The sequence below is a fragment of the Brassica napus genome, chromosome C3 (assembly GCF_020379485.1).
Source record: "Brassica napus cultivar Da-Ae chromosome C3, Da-Ae, whole genome shotgun sequence".
Classification (NCBI taxonomy): Eukaryota; Viridiplantae; Streptophyta; class Magnoliopsida; order Brassicales; family Brassicaceae; genus Brassica; species Brassica napus.
In genome coordinates this window covers 69,185,062-69,204,014 of record NC_063446.1, presented here as the reverse complement: position 1 = coordinate 69,204,014, position 18,953 = coordinate 69,185,062, and the positions used below count along the sequence as shown (strand labels likewise).

Sequence of the window (18,953 nt, the reverse complement as noted above, 5' to 3'; positions counted from 1 at the left end):
TTTTGAATAATAAAGATTTGATACAAATTAGTTTATTCTCTATCATTTTTGTTTAACTTTAAGTTATTAAAATAGATTAAACAATCACATTAACAATATAATAAAATTTTAGATTTTTTCCGTATATGTTATATTTTGAACTTTTTAAAAAGTCTCACATTGAAAATTTTAAGATCCATGATTTAATTTTTTTTATAACAAGATACAAATTATTACAAAATCATGTGAGTCTCATATATATCAATATATTTTAATTAAACTATATACCATAGAAAATACATAAAGAGTATAATTTTTAAATTTGCTTTGAACAATTTTTTCTGATAAAATTTTTGAACAAATACTGACAACTTAATATTTAAAATTTAAAATTTGCATTGAATGTTTATAAAAAATTATAAATTACCAAAATTTTCAAAAAAATTGCACAATGAAAAATTTTTATCAGCCATTTAAATTTTTTGTTATAAAATATACCAATAAATAGAACGCATCATTTAACAATATATAAATATTAAAAATATATTATTTATCTACGTATATATTATGTAAATTTAATTATATAAAATAGAAAAAGTGATCATTTGGATTAATAAAATTTATTTATGTATTCACACCAATTTAATTATATATGTAATAGTTACTGATTATTTTTATTATCCAATATATATATATATTAGTTTATTATATATAAAAGAATATATAATCCATAAAATAATTTATATATACGATGTTCTATTATAGAGGTGAAAATGTTTTAATGTATGTCTTTATACTAGGATTCTTTCGATTTATAAAAAAAAAAATAGAGACATGCTATTTAAAAAGTGACTTTACTCTATATTTTCTTCTAAAATAGAGGAACTCTATTATATAAACATACATTGGAATATTTTCACTTATATAATAGAGATCTCTATTTTAGAGTAGATTTTTATAAAATGGTTTAGTATGGTGAAAGTTGAACGTAATTTTTTATATAAAATTTATTATTTTGAAAAACAGTGAAAAATACATTCTCGAAACAGTCAAAACTTGGGAAGGTTGATACTTACCTAAGTATAAAATATGCCTTGGGGCCTATAGAAATTGATATTTTGAACCCTTTAGAGTTATGTTAACAGGCCCAATCTGGGCTTAATTTAGGGCTTCCTCTTGTTTTTAAGATAAAAAGGCTTCTCGCCTCTTTATATCTCTTTTGCCTCGCGACGCAGCCGCAAATCGGACGACTTCAAGATGGTAAGCTTCTCTCTCACTCTTGCAATATTTGTTTCAATCAATCGTTTGTTTGTCCTCCTTGAATTGAGCTAAGACTTTGATGCTAGTTAGGAATTTGAATGCATTTACTGATTTTGTCTAATGTTGTTGTTCGAAATAATGAAATGAAACAGCCGTCGCACAAGTCGTTTATGATCAAGAAGAAACTTGCGAAGAAGATGAGACAGAACAGGCCTATTCCTCACTGGATTCGTCTCCGTACCGACAACACCATCAGGTTCTAACCAATTTTACTCTCTGCGCTTGTCTCGTTCCGTCTTGGGAGTGTGTAGCTGTCATTGTCATCCTTAGATTGATTAGGGCAGAGATAGTGAATGAGTTCTGAAACAATATATGTTTTCTTTTAGGTACAATGCCAAGCGCAGGCACTGGCGTAGAACCAAGCTCGGCTTCTAGGTGAAAGTGATAATGCTATCTACGAGATTGTTCTTTTCTTTTCTTTTGGGATTATGATTTTCTCAAGTTTTGGAATTTTAAGCTGTGACATTTTAATATCTATGTAAGACTTTACACTATTTTGAATGATGTTACCAAATATCCTATGCCAAGAGCTACATCATATCATTTTGTGTGATTCGATTGTTTAATTATCTTTACTTCTATGTCACCTTCAGCCAATTTAGAAACCGGATTAGAGTTTAACAATATATTTATGTCTGAAGAATGTGCTCATTATCCTTCTCTCGTGCTGTTACATGTACTATGTGGTTGAGCTGGAGCTTTCATAGTTAATTGGTAGTACCAATCTGATTCGATCGGCACTCTAATTATTCAGCTGACGTTGTAGATCTTATTGTAAATGACTACATCAAACACGATTTGGGTTCTCGCTCTCCTATCTCCTCTGAGCATATACAAACTGCATCTTTTATGTCAATATACGCTTACAAGTAAAGTTATATAACTCGAAGGTAATCTCTCTCTCTCTATACAAGAATGCATGCCTGTGAGATACTGAAAATCAAAAGTTTTCTCGACAAAATGTCTAGGGATCATAGCGTGAGCTAGCTTATTCGTTTAGCCATCTGGTTTCAATCAAGATCAAGATGAAGCTAAAAGGGTATCTTAAACTTCGTTTGTTATTGTCTATCTACTGAGATGAAAGCTCAGCTGACGGTGTCGTATGAGTCAATGATTGCATCAGAAAGTTTCCCCCATATATAATCAGGCCAATGATATCCTACTGTCTTTGGTCATGTACCAACGAACGATACAAACTTGAAGACCTTGTCTTAACAGAGGCAAATAAATATATCCAGTGAGTAATCACATTTTGAGCGTACCTGAGCTTTATTAAGGCCGTAAGAAGCTCTACATTAATTTTGCAATTTTATAATTTCAAGATGGTTTTTCATAGGGAATCTTTACATATTGTTTTTCATGCACTTTCTTCCCATACAACTCAGTTTTTGGGTCCCATAATTTTATTTATTTATACATTTCTTAAAAAATAAAATACAAATCTGCAATAAGTGGACCCGGACTTGCAATTTCGCATCGACATTAAAGGAAACAAGGAAAGAAAAATAAAGAGAATAATGTAAGCGAGCCGTCGTATATAAAATAACAACATCCATCAGTATTTTTCTCCTTATCGATATTTCAACTTCCTTCTCTCTCTCATTTTCTTCGCCATTCTCTCTTCGCTTTCTCTTTTGTATCTGACACCCTTTGATTAGCGTAACGTCGATGAAGAAGGTTACAACGGCAACGACTAAGAGGGCGGCAAAGGATCAGTGGGTGGCGGCGGCGATGACCGACGACCAGATGGTTGTAGAGCTTCTCATACGGCTGAAGCATGCGGGGACGACGGTTTCAGAGAATCCTTGGACGAATCTGCCTCCGTTGCAGTGGGGAACTCGTCGACGGAGGTCACGACCTTCAAGATTTGGCGGCGGCGTTCTGGTTACGTTGAAGAAGGATGTAGATTCCGCAAGAGGCAGTCCGAAGACTCCTCTCTCATGGAGCGGCGGAGCCTCTGCATCTCCCTCCGCCGATGGATTGGAGGATATTAGTCGTCAAGCTAGCTGCTCCACGTCAACAGTATTCGGATCTAAGGTACTTTCTCTTTCCTTCTTCTCCTCTAAACATCTCCTTCACTACACATATCTCTTTATTTTTCACCGATCTTGAGTTACAGAGTCCTTTCACCAGGCCGTGTTTTACTCTGTTATCTCAAAATCACACCGGAACATTTCGTCACTCGACGTGTTTTGCCGGGGGTTACGTTACGGCGGAGCTTTCTTTTTTCTGTTTCTTTTAGGTTTTATACGAAAGCTTCCATTTCCAAAAGTCAAAGCCTGTTTTAACTTTTTTTTCCATATTTCTTACTTTCTTTTTCGATGTTTTTTTTTTGTAATCTTTAAAAACTGCTAATATCTTTCACAAAACCTGGAGGTTAACCAGTTAATCTTCTCGGTTAACCTTACTTTCTCAGTGAGCGTCTCGTAGTTGGTCAAAATTTGATTTGTCTCGAGAGGAGTAATTTTAAAGGTTCTTTAGATTATGGGGTGGTGGGTAGTAGTAGTACAGCTAATTGGTCAAAACGTGCGCGATCACTGTACGTTTTGAGGCACCGAAACGGTATCGTTTTGGGTGAAAGGTAGTAGTAAAATCTTGTCGGAGAGAGTGGGATCACGTGGTCTTTAAGAGTGATGGACACGGGATTTTCATGATGTGGCATTCGCATATGTATTTTTGTTTCTAAAAGAATAGTTTTTTTTTGTTTTTTTTTCTCTTTCTGACTTATAAAAAAAATATTTTGTGGTAAAAGAAACTTTACTACTGGTATCTTAAAATTAAGATCTGGTTTGATTATCATACGGTAAAGGATCTATAACAGTTGTCGTTTAGTCTTCAGCATTTAATTTGTATTCTTTAGTAATATATTTTCAAATTCCCGGATTTGGCATCTTAAATTACTGAGGCAGCAATACATTTTACTTACTTTGTTGGATTTGGAGCTAATGAAATGAGTTTTTTTTTTGTTTTTTGTTTTTATTTATTTTTCAGGCTTTTCCAACAAACGTAATCACAAGTTCCTTCTCCAAGAGACTGAAGAGAAAGAAGGTACTAATATACAAAACTCTCTTCCACGAAAATCCTAAATGAAATCAATTTTTTTTAAACTGAGCTGAGACTTTGTTTTGTTTAGTTAAAGTCATTTTCGGAGCTTAAATACGAAGAGAACTTGAAGTTGATGGAAAGACTCGACCTTCAAAAGGTAAAAAAGAGAGTTTTATTACAATTGTTATCTCACTTTTATCTCCAATCGTATTCTAACTAATATGGTCGCTTCCACAGGAGATTGCGAGTCTCCGAGCAACGTTAGATGAACAAAACGTAAGGAACCAAACGTTGAAGAGAATTAAGGTAAATTTTTTGAGCATTTTGATTTTTTCCTACCCTCTTTTTTTTGTCTTCTCATTTTTCGGAGTCTTTATTTGCTGCTGGTCTTTGTCTGAATCAAAATCTACTCTTTTGTTTCCTTGTTTCAGCGTGACTTGAACTCAGGCCGTGTCAAGAACGAGACTCCGGTTAATTTGATTCATAATTCACAACGCGAATCAAAATGTTGCAGAGTAGAGGGCAACAAAACTGCTAGCTTCTTCCTCCCTGATTTGAACATGGCACCATCCGAGGATGAGATATTGCATGGAAGTAGCTAAGTGGCAGCCTATCTAAAGATTTTTTAGATCTCAAGCTTATCACAATCAAGAAGGGAGCCATAGACTTTGTGCACAAACAAAAGTGAATGTAATAAGAGGTGTAATGTCTCCTCACATCATTCTTTGTGTTTTGTTTCGTTCCTTTTTGGGTGTAAAACACTCATTACTTCTTGGTTTTTATTAAGAAGGTGGTGGAAATTACTAATTAGGTTCTTTTAACTTTTTGTTCTCTCACTATCGTATCGATTCGTTGTAGTCAAGAGGAAAAAGTAGAACAGCTAGTTGACTTTTTATGTTTCAAAATTCAAACTTCTCCTTTTTATTTCGTTAACAACCATATGTTATTTATACTAGTTGAAATTAAAGCCCTAGTTTCCGCTCAACTAACCCAAGACGAGAGAGACCTATCCAGCTCACGAGCCATCATTATTCTACTAATTTAAAATTTTCAAAATTTAAACTTGTGAGGTAAGTATAGTGTTATTGGTGGTTTGTCGGCGTGTCCATGGATATAAAGAAAACAGATGCCAACTTGTTATCACCTAATTTGTCTCGATCAAAGTTATTATTGTCGAGAGATACCAAAGAATACGAAGTTAAATTATCTTCTTCTTTTTTTTTTAATCGAAGTTAAATTATCTTCTAAACTCTTAATATATGTTTCAGTGCCTCAAATTAAATGTTTTATGACAGGTATACTAAAAATAATAAATCAGAAACTACATACGTTTTAGTTAAAAAATAAATGCGAAAGCATGTTTGACAAAAATATGAAGAGAAACAACTAAGAAAGTATAGTTAAAAAAATATTAATTACAGTTGACCAAAAAAGAAGAAAAGAACGAGGGGTCAGTAGTCATGGTTGATTAAAGAAGAGGTGACATTCTTTAGAGCATCGGTATCGGGGCCTATGCCCGTCCGATAGTTTTAAATAGTTCGATAATAAATGAAAAAGAAATTAAAAGAGAGTGGGACGGACCTTTAGTAAGGGCTGTTCAGGCTCGTCCCGTAGGCGACGTGGCAGCACGGGAGTGGGCGATGGAATCGGTGTTGTTCGGCTGTTGTTCTCCTCGAGAATTCCGAAATCGAAATCAAAAAAAAAAAATCAAAAGCTCGATGGCGATGGCGAAGGCGATGGCGAAGCCTTGATCTCCAAATCCATCTCTTCAAATCGAAAGCCAACCCTGCGTCTTCTCTCTTTCACTGGAGTGGGAGATCTCTTTATCTCCCTTGGCGAGGTCGCAGCTTCCAGCGTCGTTTGATCCCCCGATCCTCCTCCAAAGCTCAATCCACATAGGTTCGCTTCCGTTCCAATACGACGAGAACCAATCCTCTCCAACAAGAAAAGAATAAAAAACAAGGTTTGTTTTTCAAGTCCGATCTGATTTCAAATTTTTTTTTAGGGTTTTGTCGAAATTCAACAAATAAAATGGTATTTATCCGATGTTGTTTGATAGATTCGATGGCAAAAAGATATAGATTCATTGGTTTGAGAACAATTGTATAGATTCTAGGGTTCGGCAATTTATGATAGTTCGTATAGATTTCAAAAGCTTTCTATGGTTCAATTGTATGATTGTTTCGTTGTAGCTTGTGTGATTGTTTCGTTTTGATTGTATGATTGTTTAGTTGGTAAAAAAACATCCTTGTTCGGTTCAAATTTCTAAGTTTGATTGTTTAGTATAGATTTGAACAACTGTATGATTGTTTCGTATAGATTTCTATGGTTCGAGATCATTTGTTTAACTGGTTTAGAGTTTGATATGTCTGCAAATTCCAATCTGTGAAAATAAGCTCATGTCATTTGTATAGATTTGATTCGTATAGACTAATAGTTTAGAGTTTGATTCGTATAGATTTAAATATCTCATGTCATTTGTCTTGATTAGCTTTCTTCATGAGACTTTGCATTTTCCATAGTTCGTAGTTTATAGATTAATGTTTATATTAAATGTTAGATATATTTTTAAGCCACATATGTTTAAAAAGAAAATTGATAGCTTTTTAGTTGTGTAATAAGTTGGGATTTGACATTTCTTGTTCGGAATTTGCCATTAAGGCGGTGATGTACTTTGTATTCTTCACTTCCTCCTATTTAAATCTCTTATCTTTTCTCTTTTCTATCATCTCATTAGTCTTTCTCAAAGAAATCTCTTATATTTTCTTACTGTTATGGATCCAAGCAATCTTCGTAGCCAATCCTCTAGCTACGTAAGACTGCTTCACAGTCAACAAGGTAGCGTTTTCCATGAAAACTTTCCTTACGAAAGTTTTCATTCTAGTGTTAACTTTGGAGAATCACAAACTTTTCCAACTTTCAGTTCACAACAATCTCAAGACGCACCAGTAGAGACACCAGTAAAGACACCAGCAGCCCGTGTTGTAAGACGCAAATGGAATCCAGCAGATGATGAGGTGCTGATCAGTGCGTGGCTTAACACTTCCAAGGATGCTATTGTTGCAAATGAGCAGAGGTCGAGGGCCTTCTGGAAACGGGTTGCTGCTTATTATGCATCAAGTCCTCATGGAAGAGAGGATGGTGTGAGAGAACACGGTTGTTGCAAGAAGAGGTGGCACAGAATCAATGAAGATGTTAACAAGTTCTGTGCCGCATACTCGGCAGCAGAGCGACAAATGAGAAGTGTTGAGACTGACACTGACGTTCTGAAGAAGGCGCATGACAGTTTCTTCTCTGATCAAGAGCACAAGTTCACACTTGAACATGCTTGGTGTGTGTTGAGGTATGAACAGAAGTGGCTCAGCCTTACCACACCCACGGCGGGTGGCGTTTCGAAGAGGAAGAATGTGGAGATAAATTCCCAAACTTCTACCAACGAAGGCTTCGTTGATGTTGAGAGCAGACCCGAAGGTGTCAAGGCTGCTAAGGCAAAAAGAAATACGGGTAAAGGGAAGTCCGTGGCTGAGATTGCGGCCGTTTGGGAAATGAAGAAGGACGATTTGGTGAGGAAAGAGAGACTGTCGAGGCTAGCAATACTAGACACTCTCCTTGGCAAGACTCAACCATTGAGTGAGGCGGAAGAAGTTGTGAAGAATAAGCTCCTAGCCGAGTTATTCTGAAAAAAATTAAGAAGAAGATGTATCTTTATGTCTTTAATTTTCTGTATGCTCTATGTTCTTGTTTGGTGTTTGCTCTATGTAGTTCTGGTTTCCTTAAATGGGTTCTTATAAATGAATCATTTTCTTTTAATGTGTTTGCTCTATGTTTGTGTATATCTCTTTGTTTCTAACTTTATAGCTCTATGTGTATCTAATTTAAATTTCGACAATGTATGCATGTTAAGTAAAAATGGGACATTACAGCTATACGCAGCCATCAGATGACGAGGATGTATTTGGGAACAATGACGGCAGTGACTACAGCGAGACGGATGATCTCATACGACGTGACCAAGCTGAGTTACGCTTGGAACGTAGTTCACTACTCTCCGCAACCGGGCGTTGAGTTTGGTTTCCCGCAGGTTTGCTATTGTGGTGCTAGCCACTGCTTGCAACGTCTAACACTAGGCAAGATCAAGGTATGTGCTAGTTAGTTACTGACTTGCTTATGTGCTACTTTGTGTATATGCTTAGCTAGTTTTTCGTATGTGAAACAGGGAGAAGATATTACACTTGTGCGAAGAAAGACGACGGCAAATGCTATGTCTACAAATGGTGGGATGAGGCGCTGATGGAGGAGATGAGAGCCAGAGATATACACGTGCTTCAGCTGGGTGAAAAGGTAGAAAGCCTAACCCTTTTGACTGACTATGACACAGAGCAGAAGATACGAAACCTAGAGAAGATTGTGGGTGATATGGCTAAGGAGAAATCTTCTTTTAGTTATGGGTTTGAGTGCTTTGTAATAGGCATAGTTGTTCTTGTTGTTGTAATAGGCTTGGTGGTTACGTTTGGATGATTTTAACTATGTAATTGATGTATTTTCTCGGATGTAACCGACATGGTTTTGTTTTGTATTTTCTCGGATGTAACCGATATGGTTTTGTACTCTTTTATTTGTGCTCGCAACAAAATAGAATGGCTGACCATAAGTCACATGATCTCAAGTTTCTTATCTGTAACATAAGTCATAAGTTAGATTGTTTATAAACATGTTTATTTCATTTATAACCATAAGTCACAAGTTGGGTTTCTTTGTACCAATAAGACACATGATCCAAAGCCACATGTTTATTTTGCTTTCTACCAATAAGTCACAAGATGTACTAAAGAGTTTATATCAATATTCATTCACGGGAGGGTTCATAGAGACTTCTTCTTTATCATATAAGTATTGAGACTTCTTCTCTCATTACAAATGTGGAAAATCTCATCTTCTCTAAATTTCTAAACATTTTTTTTCTGTTGTAAAAATTGTCTATGGCTTCTTCTTCCCATTATCATTACCACAAAGATGATGATGATGAATTAGACGACGTATTTGAAGATTTATTTGAAGAATTTGATTTCAATCCAAAATCAAAAGAGCGAAAAACACGTTTTTTTATCGAGAGACACCGGGAGGAAGGCCATCATAAGCTCTGGAATGATTATTTTAGCGAAGCTCCAACATACCCGCACAATGTATTCCGGCGACGGTTTCGAATGAACAAGGCATTATTCTTGCGTATTGTGCATCGTCTCTCAACCGGACGGTCGAGTCTAACTCCGCTCCAAAAATGTACCGCAGCAATTCGTCAATTGGCGTATGGTGGTGGGTCTGACACAGTTGACGAATATGTCCGAATTGGTGAAACAACAGCTCGAAGAAGTTTGCACAATTTTACCGCGGGAATAATCCACTTGTTTGGCGATGAATACCTAAGACGTCCCACACCGGAGGATCTGCAAAGACTACTATATATTGGAGAACAACGTGGGTTTCCAGGGATGATTGGAAGCATCGACTGTATGCATTGGGAGTGGAAGAATTGCCCCACGGCTTGGAAATGAATGTATTCACGAGGAACCGGAAAACTAACGATTGTCTTGGAGGCGGTAGCTTCATATGACCTCTGGATATGACACGCGTTTTTTGGAGCTCTAGGTACTATGAACGATCTTAATATTCTCGATCGATCACCCGTTTTTGATGACATCATTAACGGAATAGCGCCACAAGTTAACTTCTATGTTAATGGTAATCCATACCATTTGGCATAATATCTCACAGATGGTATTTATCCGAAATGGACTACTTTTATTCAATCTATCTGACTACCACAAGGTCAGAAGCATTCATTATTTGCTCAAACCCAAGAAGCTGTGCGAAAAGATGTCGAGCGTGCCTTCGGAGTCCTACAAGCTAGGTTTGCCGTTGTTAGAAATCCATCTAATATTTGGGATAAAGAAAAAATATGAAATATTATGAGAGCATATATCATACTCCATAATATGATTGTCGAAGATGAACGATCATCAAGAACTGAGGACAACGTTCATGAATTTGAAGAAAGAGAAGATGTGGATACATTTTCCGTCAATATGCCTTCACCTATCGTGAGTACAATTAATCGTCGAACGAGCGTTCGGAATAGACAAGTCCATGAACATTTAAAAAATGATTTGATTGAAAATATTTGGGCTAAATTTGGACATCTTACACATAACATATAATTTATAAGTTCCTATTTGTATTGGAATAAATGTTTGTGTGTGTTTTTTTTTATTATGATGTTTGGTATTTCTTTTTTCAACTTAATAATTTTCTTAAGATTTCAATTTTAATATTAAACTTTTCTTTTATATATTTTATTTAAAACTTCTTTTTATATGTTATTCATTATTAAAATAATAAATTAATTAAATAATAACTTAAGAGACCAGAAAAATCCCACTAATAATCTACCAAATTTTTTAATGTTCTTAGCTTAAGTCCCTTAACATATAAACTTAATAAAAAATGCTAAGGGCTAGAGGGTTGACTCCCACCAATACCGATGCCCTTAGTCCCCCTCAACTATTCTATTATAACTCCTCCCATGCTAAATCTCCACAAACTTCTATGCTCTTCCGAAAATCCTCTGAACTTACATAATTCATCATTTAACAGATCGATACCCCTATCAAAGACTTTAGTGGCCGACACGTTCTCCGGCTTCATATTCAGTACAAACCTACCTAGCATCCCTAAACGAGTAATTCAACTTGTTCAAAGCCCCGTAAACAACGAGAGCGTCTCATTAGCGCCTTACTGTACCTAGGAGAAGCAAGCCTCAAGAGCGGCCGAATTACATTCTCTAATAGCGTCCGGGTACTCACCTAATCCCGTTCGCATATAACAAGAAGCCATGCTGGTTCTCAGATAAACTACATCATCGATATGGTCCTTAGGCAAAAGCTTTTAAGGATTTGTCGTGATGAAAACATCGCTCCTTCGTTGTCGTGTTTCTGGAGCAGCTTGTTCCCTTCTTCTTTGATGAAAATCTCCATATCTTCTGTCGATGTTGAACGGTGGTGGGTTTTGAAGTCTTTGAAGGCAAGAAAAAACGACACGACCCGGCATGACTCTCTGTAGGAAGGAGGAGTGAATCCCTCCAGCAAAAAAATAGTTTCCAGAAAATTAATTAAAAAAACATACTCCCCTCTGTATCACTTTTAAGTGGTTTTTAAGATTTTTGCACATGGTTTGTAATTGGTCATAAAATTCAAATAGATATTAAATTCTACATAGAATATCGAGAACATTAATTATTTTGAAACAATTTTTTTTTTATCTCTAAACACCACTTAGAGTGATACCGAGAGAGTACTAAAGAGTGTTCGTTGTAATAATCAAACGATGTCGTATTGAACGGAAAGTTTTTGTTTTGTTCTGTATTTTGACGAGAGCATTTACGTTGGCCAAGAGATTGCATACGTTTCAACGATAAACAATGACCAGCTACGCATTTTGATCAAGCCATGGAACACACTTGTCTGCGGCATGAATGAATTTACATCGGTTAGCAAGCTGGAACATATACAAAATGGTTTGCTTCCTATTATCGCCAAGCCTAAGCAATCTTCAGTTAACCCTGAGAAAAGTTTTATGTTCTGTGAGAGACTTAAGTATTCACACCTCGTCTTATGCTCTGCTGCAGCAATCAATGGTGCCACAACATTTATCTACTGTAATAAAAACTCACTGGTAATCACATTCATTCTTTCTTTCATTCAATTAAACAGGGGAACCCCCTTATCATTCCAACCATGAATCCAGAGGATACAATTTCTACCCACAAAAAAAGAATCATTGACAAAGCTTTGACGCCAACTGTCACAAACCAAGCTTCTTGGAGAACAAGTCCGATATATTGGCTATTACAAATCCAGCAAACACCTGCAAAAAGAAACTCAAATTCTTGAGCAGCAAGAAACTCTTCATCCTCTATTGTTTGTAATAGAGTGCAATATTTTAGTTACCTGAGTAGAGCCAAGAATGTAGATGGCAGAATAATGACGACCATGAATCATCATGTCAGCAACCATCGCCAGTGGAATCGTCAGAGACATGCCCAGTGTCGCTACTAGCGGAGTCGTCCACACCACAGAAAGTGCCCTAAATTACGAGGAAAAAAAAAAAGCCAAGTCAGTTTCTAACCATACACACCTCTTTCTAGGAGGATTCTAAAGACTTGTAAGTTTATCTGATAAAAGCGGACACCTAGAAGTCATTGAAACATACCAAAAGTAGTCAGAGAGGACACTTCCAACGAACCCGTTAGCCAAAACAACTTCATCGAGCTTGGCAGAGTGTGGTATGGTAAATTTTGGTTCGATCCCTAATGCTGTTAATGGCCACACTGAAGCCCAAAAAACCCACACAAACAGTTGAATAAACGAGACACTTCCTTGTTTCCTAAGTAAATGGATGAAATATTTGTAAAAAATTGAATTATAAGGAAGATATATTGTTATACCAAGCCACCAGAGAGCAACAAGTGTAAACAACCCTATGTATCCAAACAGCTTTTGCACATCAACACCTTCTCCTTCTTCACCAGCAAACTTCTTTAGAAGCACTGTGATATCAATAACAGAAGGATACAGTACATGCCACAGGATATCTATCCTCCACAACACACAAAATCTACAAATCATTTAAGGATCAAATTTTTAAAGGAATAATCATCTAACCTGTAAATAGTCCATAGGAGACAGCAGAGAGAAGCCCAAAGAGATCTCCAACAAGGGACCGTTGCCCGTTGCTAAACACAAATATCAACTGTACGTTAAAAGAATATGGTTGATGAAACTGTCAAACTTTTATGTAATCACCAATTTTATGAGAATGAGACCGTTCCAAAAATCAAGATTACTTTATTACACATTGAATTTTCTAGATGATACAAAAAGGTCAACTATCAATTAAGAAAGCAGTTCAGGTTTAGCTTTCAGAGTTATAAAGACATAAATGTCGGAAACTATGAATGGTGAAACAGGTTAAGATGAGTAACATAGAAAAAACTTACAGTGAAGAGTTTAGTTGGGAGTCATCAGCAGCCCAAGTTTTCCCCAAGGTTGTCATGACCACACCAGCCATACTCACAAACACAGCAACTACTTTCGACAGGTTCAGAGTATCTTGTCCCAACAATGCACCAATGAAAAGAGTAAACAGTCCTGAGGTCGAAGACAAAACAGTAGTGCTCGCCACGCTTGTACGCGCAAGAGCAGCATTAGACAGATACTGCAGCAAACAAATAATCATTTCACCAAAGGGGGTTAATACAAAAACCGTGTAATAAAACAAAACGTACCTCTGTGACAAACCAAATCGGCGCGAGGTAAAGACCATACAACACAATCTGCTTTGTGGCGATGATCTCTTTCCCATGTCTCTGTGTTTCTTCTTTCCCTCTACCAATCAACGGTCTCACATCTTCCTCGCTGTCTTTCTTAGTGATAGTCCCTTGAAGTCCCATCTCAATAACTTTATGCCTCAGAGGAGAACCGACATCAACAACAGAGGACGACGCATCATTGGCTCTGGAAGAGCGTCTTCGATCTAGGTACCGACAAAGCCAGTCTTTGAGGAAGGCAACGGGAAGGTAAACAATCATAAGAGAAGCTCCAAGGTACGTGACTGCAAATGGCTGCTTATATGCTGTAAATATATCCTGATGAAAAAAATTCAAAAAAAATCCAAAATTTCAGAGATCTAAGCCTAATGGAACAGATCAAGCATCCGCAGCCTCAAAAGAATCAAACTTCGAGAGTCAATGGATGTACCTGAGTAACTTCAGCAGAGGTGACCCATATGACAACAACGGTACCAATCAAAAAGAGACCAGCTTTGTATCTCCAACCCATCGGAAAATCAATCTGCAGAGATAAGATCTGTTCGTTTCGAAAAGGTTTGTCCTTTGCGGTGAGGGAGGATTCAATTAGATCAGAGGTAATCGAGGGAAGACGGTGGAGTGAAGAAGAGAGAAAGGGGCAAAGTGTAGAAACGACGACCAGAGAATTGACCGGATGAGGAAAAATTAAAATAGAAATAAACGGAGGAGTGACCCGCGGGGGGGGGGGGGGAGGAAAGAGAGGAAAAAGCGTTATGACAAGGAACTATAAAATACTTATATTTATGTCTAAGAAAAAACATTCACGTTTCAAGTAATAAAATTTGTTTAGTAGTAATGACTTTAATTAAAGAAAAAAATCGGATGGTAAAATTTATGGAGGAGTGATATAACCTTTTTCAACGATAATTTAATAATGTTTTTTTTTTTAAAAGAAAATGATTAAACTCGGATCTATTAAAGACACAAACCTAACCCCAGATAGAAGTACAGTCCATGGATAGACCTTCTCCTGGACATTCAAATGAATCGAAAACAATAACTCATATCCGTGTGGCTAGCGGGGTTCGCACCAGGGTTCGCCGTATTGGGTTTATTCTCTCAAGCGCGACTGGACTACCACTGCTGGTTATAATTTAATAATGTTAAATCGTAATATCTACGTGTATATATAGGTAGGCTTTAGATTAAACCGAAAGAGAAAAGAAAAAAAAAAAAGGAAAAAGTTGCAGAAAGTTACAAACAATTTTTTTCAGAACCAAAGTGAATATTTTGATAATAGTACAAAATTTCTATTTATCAAAATTGGATTGCAGCTGCATCATTGGGTCACGAGAGCTTTTCATGCATTTGGAACATTCTCCTACATTAAAAGTTCAATCATTTTTGCAGAATGCAATTCTCCAGACCATTTTTAGCTAATAGTTGTACAAGTTACCGTCATCTTATATTTCTATCATTTTTTTCTCTTATATATTCTAACGTTTTTTATATCAGTCGTTTTTTTGTAAAGAGTTACTGATTCCAGAAAAGAGAAAAGTAGCATAAAAGAGAGTCAAACGAAATGGATGTTAGAAATGTTGTTGAGGATACAAAGATCCCTTATCCTATGGTTATTCAGTTTGCTTGTCATCTCTACGGCTTGAAGTCTCTCAATCTACTATATGTCCACCATATTTTTTTATTACTAAAATTACAATTTTTTGGAAAAAAGTGAAAACCTTTTAGAAGCACAGTTTTATATGTCATCAAACTGCAGAATAAATTAAACAAGAAGGGTTAAAACCACCATAGTATGATTTAGAAAATTCGTTTTGCTAGTAGTAGGTGGCATGAGGAACTGTCAAGTTGGTGGTGTGGTGCTTATGGTATTAAATTAGTGACACTGACAACTATGTATTGTTTTGATGTCTAGGCAACAGTGAACGACACCTATATCTTATTATCCTTTCATTGTTTTTCTACTGTCTACATTCAATTATGATCAAGTACAACTGCTTCACCTTTTTTTTTCAGATTTGTGAAACCATTTTGCAAGTTGCATACCAAACATGCTTACAAGCTAAACTTCAAGTGTTACCGATTGTTGTTTGCATATACTGTATGTATTTTTTTTTTGCCATGGAACCAATTACCTTAGTTTCTGCTTTTGTTAGCAACTCATTGTAAAAAAAATTGTTAATTTTTTCGAAATGATTTTTACATATTTAGCAAAAAAGAAAAAGAAAAATTGCATACCAAGCAGACAAGTCGTCATGGTCTTCACATCCGACCCAAACCCAATTCAGACCCATGATACTAACTAGACAGACACATCATGAGAAAGACTTTGTTTGAACGATCAACGATCTAAAGATTTAATTTGAAAAGCCTCTTTGTTTGCACCATTTATTTGGAACTGTAAATATTTCGAGCGATGAACAAATCCGTTACAAAGTCTTTAGAAGTTAGTGTGGACAAACACACAGAACGCAATGATTCCAAAACTTGTATAAACAAAGCAAGCCTGTTCATTTCACACTATGTATATATAGTTATACAATATGATGGCAACACAAATTCAAATTGCAAAGCAATGGGCTTTCACATTGCTCTATAAACAAGAATACTTCATATAGGCGAGTGCAAGACATGAGCTTTTTTAAATCACGTCAAAATGCTCGAGGAAACAAATGGATTGAAATCAGAAGAGCATACAAAATACAAGACAAACACAAAACCGAGATTCCAAGAGACATATGCACTTAAATGCAAGATGGTAGAGTAGGTCCGTGGCAGACAAAGGCCACTGCGATGTATATGATCACCAGTAGTAGTAGTATCAAGAGGAATCTGCAAAGACCCAACAAAACACATAGAAAGATCAGACAAAAAGACTCACTTAGGGTGATTAAAGCACTTCACTTTGCCATAGTTCAGTGTGTACTTAGGCCAAAACTAGACTCAACGCACAATCACAATACTGTTCTAAAATTCAGGCATAACATGTTATGGTTTTACAGAAAGCATACGTGAGCTTGCAATTTCTCCACCACACGGTGCTTCGGAAACGGCGAGCTTGCTTTCTGAAACGGAATGTATTCCCCTGCATATTGGCTGTTTTATCGACAAGAAGCTCCAAGCGTTCACCTCTGTCTAGAACTTTGTCAATGTTCTCTATCATGACACTCCGCACCTGTTCCAAGATTATGTTAGCATAAAGCAAAACACTCAGAGACACAAGGTCTTTACAATCTCAGAACAAAAAGAGGAGCAGCTCATACCTGATTCATTTCACCTTTGATCCGATTAATCCTATCGGCATTAGGATCGTTAGAGTAATACTCGATCTGTTGACTTAGAACTCTTGAGAACTCCTCGTTCATGGCATAGGCTTGTGCTGTATGAACTGCTCTCCCATAAGTCCTCACGAACCTCTGGTGAATATCCTCCAGAAACGCAAACGGAATCCTCCCTGAGATTACATACAAAAACAAAACTTTAGAAAAAAAACAGTTAAGACAGACAGTAACAAGAGATTCGGACATAAACTCTTGTTTCCGACAAAGACGATCGTATTGATTCAGACATGGGATACATAAAAAAAGATTAGAACTTTGGATTCCATTTCCATTTTTCACGAAAGATCAAAACATTAGCCACGGAACGAATCGAATACACATCAGGGGACTTACTTCCGGCGGTTTCCTCGGCCATACAGAGAACGGTGAGGCCATCGGTACGCTTAACGTGAAAGACGTAACGATCCTGAGAGTAGGAGACGTTGCTGTCGTTGTTCCCAGGGACTTTCTCCAGGATCTGTTTGGCGATCGTGCTCGCGTTCGTAGACGTCGCCGTGAACTCTGCGAGCACCACCGTCCCACGCGCCACGAGTGCGTACAGAATCGCCATATCCTCCGAGGATCACCGGCGGAATGTACAGAAGCGAGGCGTGAGAGAGGGATGGAAGGTCAACGAAGAAGGTTTCCCGCGGAAACCGAGCCAGCAAGACGAATCGCCAAGATCAATCAGACAGAGAGAGAGAACCAAATAACTTTTCACCTGTCTGAATATAATTGAATCTCTCTCTTTCCTCTTGGAGTTTAGCTGGAGCAGAGATCTTTTCGCTTTTGTCAGATTTAAATTATTGAATTTTGGATAGCTACGGAGATAAATATTTTTTTTTGTATTAGTTTAATAAGTATATTTTCTGCCGACTACGTTACGTATAATAAATTTATAAAATGACAATAAAACATGTGTTTCATTTGTTAGAAATACTAGAGGGTTTTCCGGGCTACGCCCGGGCTATGACTATTATATATATCAAATATAAAATATAAATTATATATCAAATATGCAATAACTATCAATTTTTTTATCTTTTTAATATCCAATAATAAAGAGTTAACTAAGCTAGTTATGATCTTAATAGTCTTTTATTTTACATGTTTGTGTTCTCATAAAAATAAATTGTTAAACACAACTGACTAAACTGGTTTTCTTTTCCAGTCACTGAATTTCTATTTTCTTACTAACAATCTAGTTCTTAAGTATGGTGTTTTAGAATCTATACATAATCTTATAATTATTTGAAATAATAGTCATGTCATGAAAGTTAGCATCTACAGCTTTTTCGGCAACCATCTACAACAAACTCATATACTTAAAACCAAATGGTATACGAACCAATTAACATTATTGTATCTTTATATCTCCTCACTTCTTTTTCTTTTCTTTTTCTTTTTAAAATTCTTTCTTTTTTGCAAGCTATAACAATGTCCATAAAATACTAAAAATATTACGTTCCATTGTAGAAATCTATGTTACCCAGAGAGAGCATTCATAGGATTAAAAAGTTCATAGTTTACAAATATGTTCTCAACGAACAAATACATCAGTACGATATTTAGATGTAAGATCAAGCATCAATATATTAATGCAATACTACACAAAACAGAAAGTTTGTAAATTATTTTAAGAAAGATGTAACATCGTAAGATGTTATTATGAATTTAAAGAGTTAAAGAACTTAGGCAAAAAAAAAAAAATTTAAAGAGTTAAAAAAGTTTGTGTTAAAAAAAAATGTTCAAAAGGAGTCAAAAATGAAACATATCAAGCCTTTCAGTTTCTTTCAAGATGATTGTTTAAGTGACATGTCATATGTGTACATGAGATATTAATATGTAGGCAACCCATGTTTTAGAAAAAAAATATATCGACTATCATATGTGGCATATTTCAGAGTGCA

General features: G+C 36.2%; 5 protein-coding genes across 5 annotated transcripts; 3 read left to right on the top strand and 2 right to left on the bottom strand.

Annotated features, from left to right (window-relative positions):
- Positions 1 to 1,115: 1,115 nt before the first annotated feature.
- Positions 1,116 to 1,880, top strand: LOC106386225 (60S ribosomal protein L39-1). The gene is made up of 3 exons (XM_013826102.3): positions 1,116 to 1,239; positions 1,392 to 1,495; positions 1,626 to 1,880. The coding sequence occupies exons 1-3, from the start codon at positions 1,237 to 1,239 to the stop codon at positions 1,672 to 1,674; spliced, it is 156 nt and encodes a 51-aa protein (XP_013681556.1). The 5' UTR covers positions 1,116 to 1,236; the 3' UTR covers positions 1,675 to 1,880.
- A 977-nt stretch (positions 1,881 to 2,857) lies between these two features.
- LOC106390012 lies at positions 2,858 to 5,168 on the top strand. The gene is made up of 5 exons (XM_048750441.1): positions 2,858 to 3,336; positions 4,291 to 4,347; positions 4,433 to 4,501; positions 4,582 to 4,650; positions 4,776 to 5,168. Exons 1-5 carry the CDS (start codon positions 2,968 to 2,970, stop codon positions 4,944 to 4,946), a joined length of 735 nt encoding a protein of 244 aa, XP_048606398.1. The 5' UTR covers positions 2,858 to 2,967; the 3' UTR covers positions 4,947 to 5,168.
- A 1,950-nt stretch (positions 5,169 to 7,118) lies between these two features.
- On the top strand, positions 7,119 to 8,024 carry LOC106412926 (glutathione S-transferase T3-like). Its single transcript, XM_013853795.2, has one exon. It carries the CDS (start codon positions 7,119 to 7,121, stop codon positions 8,022 to 8,024), a length of 906 nt encoding a protein of 301 aa, XP_013709249.2.
- Positions 8,025 to 12,070: 4,046 nt separating this feature from the next.
- LOC106390011 (uncharacterized vacuolar membrane protein YML018C) lies at positions 12,071 to 14,484 on the bottom strand. The gene is made up of 8 exons (XM_013830380.3): positions 14,157 to 14,484; positions 13,685 to 14,044; positions 13,397 to 13,614; positions 13,062 to 13,132; positions 12,845 to 12,946; positions 12,610 to 12,727; positions 12,348 to 12,483; positions 12,071 to 12,264 (listed from the first exon to the last, which is right to left on the bottom strand). Exons 1-8 carry the CDS (start codon positions 14,235 to 14,237, stop codon positions 12,202 to 12,204), a joined length of 1,149 nt encoding a protein of 382 aa, XP_013685834.2. The 5' UTR covers positions 14,238 to 14,484; the 3' UTR covers positions 12,071 to 12,201.
- Positions 14,485 to 16,210: 1,726 nt separating this feature from the next.
- On the bottom strand, positions 16,211 to 17,900 carry LOC106390009 (vesicle-associated membrane protein 711). The gene is made up of 4 exons (XM_013830379.3): positions 17,398 to 17,900; positions 16,987 to 17,177; positions 16,735 to 16,898; positions 16,211 to 16,555 (listed from the first exon to the last, which is right to left on the bottom strand). The coding sequence occupies exons 1-4, from the start codon at positions 17,612 to 17,614 to the stop codon at positions 16,468 to 16,470; spliced, it is 660 nt and encodes a 219-aa protein (XP_013685833.1). The 5' UTR covers positions 17,615 to 17,900; the 3' UTR covers positions 16,211 to 16,467.
- Between the last annotated feature and the right edge of the window lie 1,053 nt (positions 17,901 to 18,953).

Coding starts and splice junctions, on each gene's coding strand:
- LOC106386225 (XM_013826102.3), top strand. Junction 1,496..1,625: donor CGTACCGACAACACCATCAG/GTTCTAACCAAT, acceptor GTTTTCTTTTAG/GTACAATGCCAAGCGCAGGC.
- LOC106390011 (XM_013830380.3), bottom strand. CDS start 14,237: ATGGGTTGGAGATACAAAGCTGGTCTCTTTTTGATTGGTACCGTTGTT. Junction 13,615..13,684: donor CGATTTGGTTTGTCACAGAG/GTACGTTTTGTT, acceptor TGTTTGCTGCAG/TATCTGTCTAATGCTGCTCT. Junction 12,265..12,347: donor ACATTCTTGGCTCTACTCAG/GTAACTAAAATA, acceptor TTCTTTTTGCAG/GTGTTTGCTGGATTTGTAAT.
- LOC106390009 (XM_013830379.3), bottom strand. CDS start 17,614: ATGGCGATTCTGTACGCACTCGTGGCGCGTGGGACGGTGGTGCTCGCA. Junction 16,899..16,986: donor TCAAAGGTGAAATGAATCAG/GTATGAGCTGCT, acceptor ATCTTGGAACAG/GTGCGGAGTGTCATGATAGA. Junction 16,556..16,734: donor TGGAGAAATTGCAAGCTCAC/GTATGCTTTCTG, acceptor GGGTCTTTGCAG/ATTCCTCTTGATACTACTAC.
- LOC106390012 (XM_048750441.1), top strand. CDS start 2,968: ATGAAGAAGGTTACAACGGCAACGACTAAGAGGGCGGCAAAGGATCAG. Junction 3,337..4,290: donor CAACAGTATTCGGATCTAAG/GTACTTTCTCTT, acceptor TTTATTTTTCAG/GCTTTTCCAACAAACGTAAT. Junction 4,651..4,775: donor AAACGTTGAAGAGAATTAAG/GTAAATTTTTTG, acceptor TCCTTGTTTCAG/CGTGACTTGAACTCAGGCCG.
- LOC106412926 (XM_013853795.2), top strand. CDS start 7,119: ATGGATCCAAGCAATCTTCGTAGCCAATCCTCTAGCTACGTAAGACTG.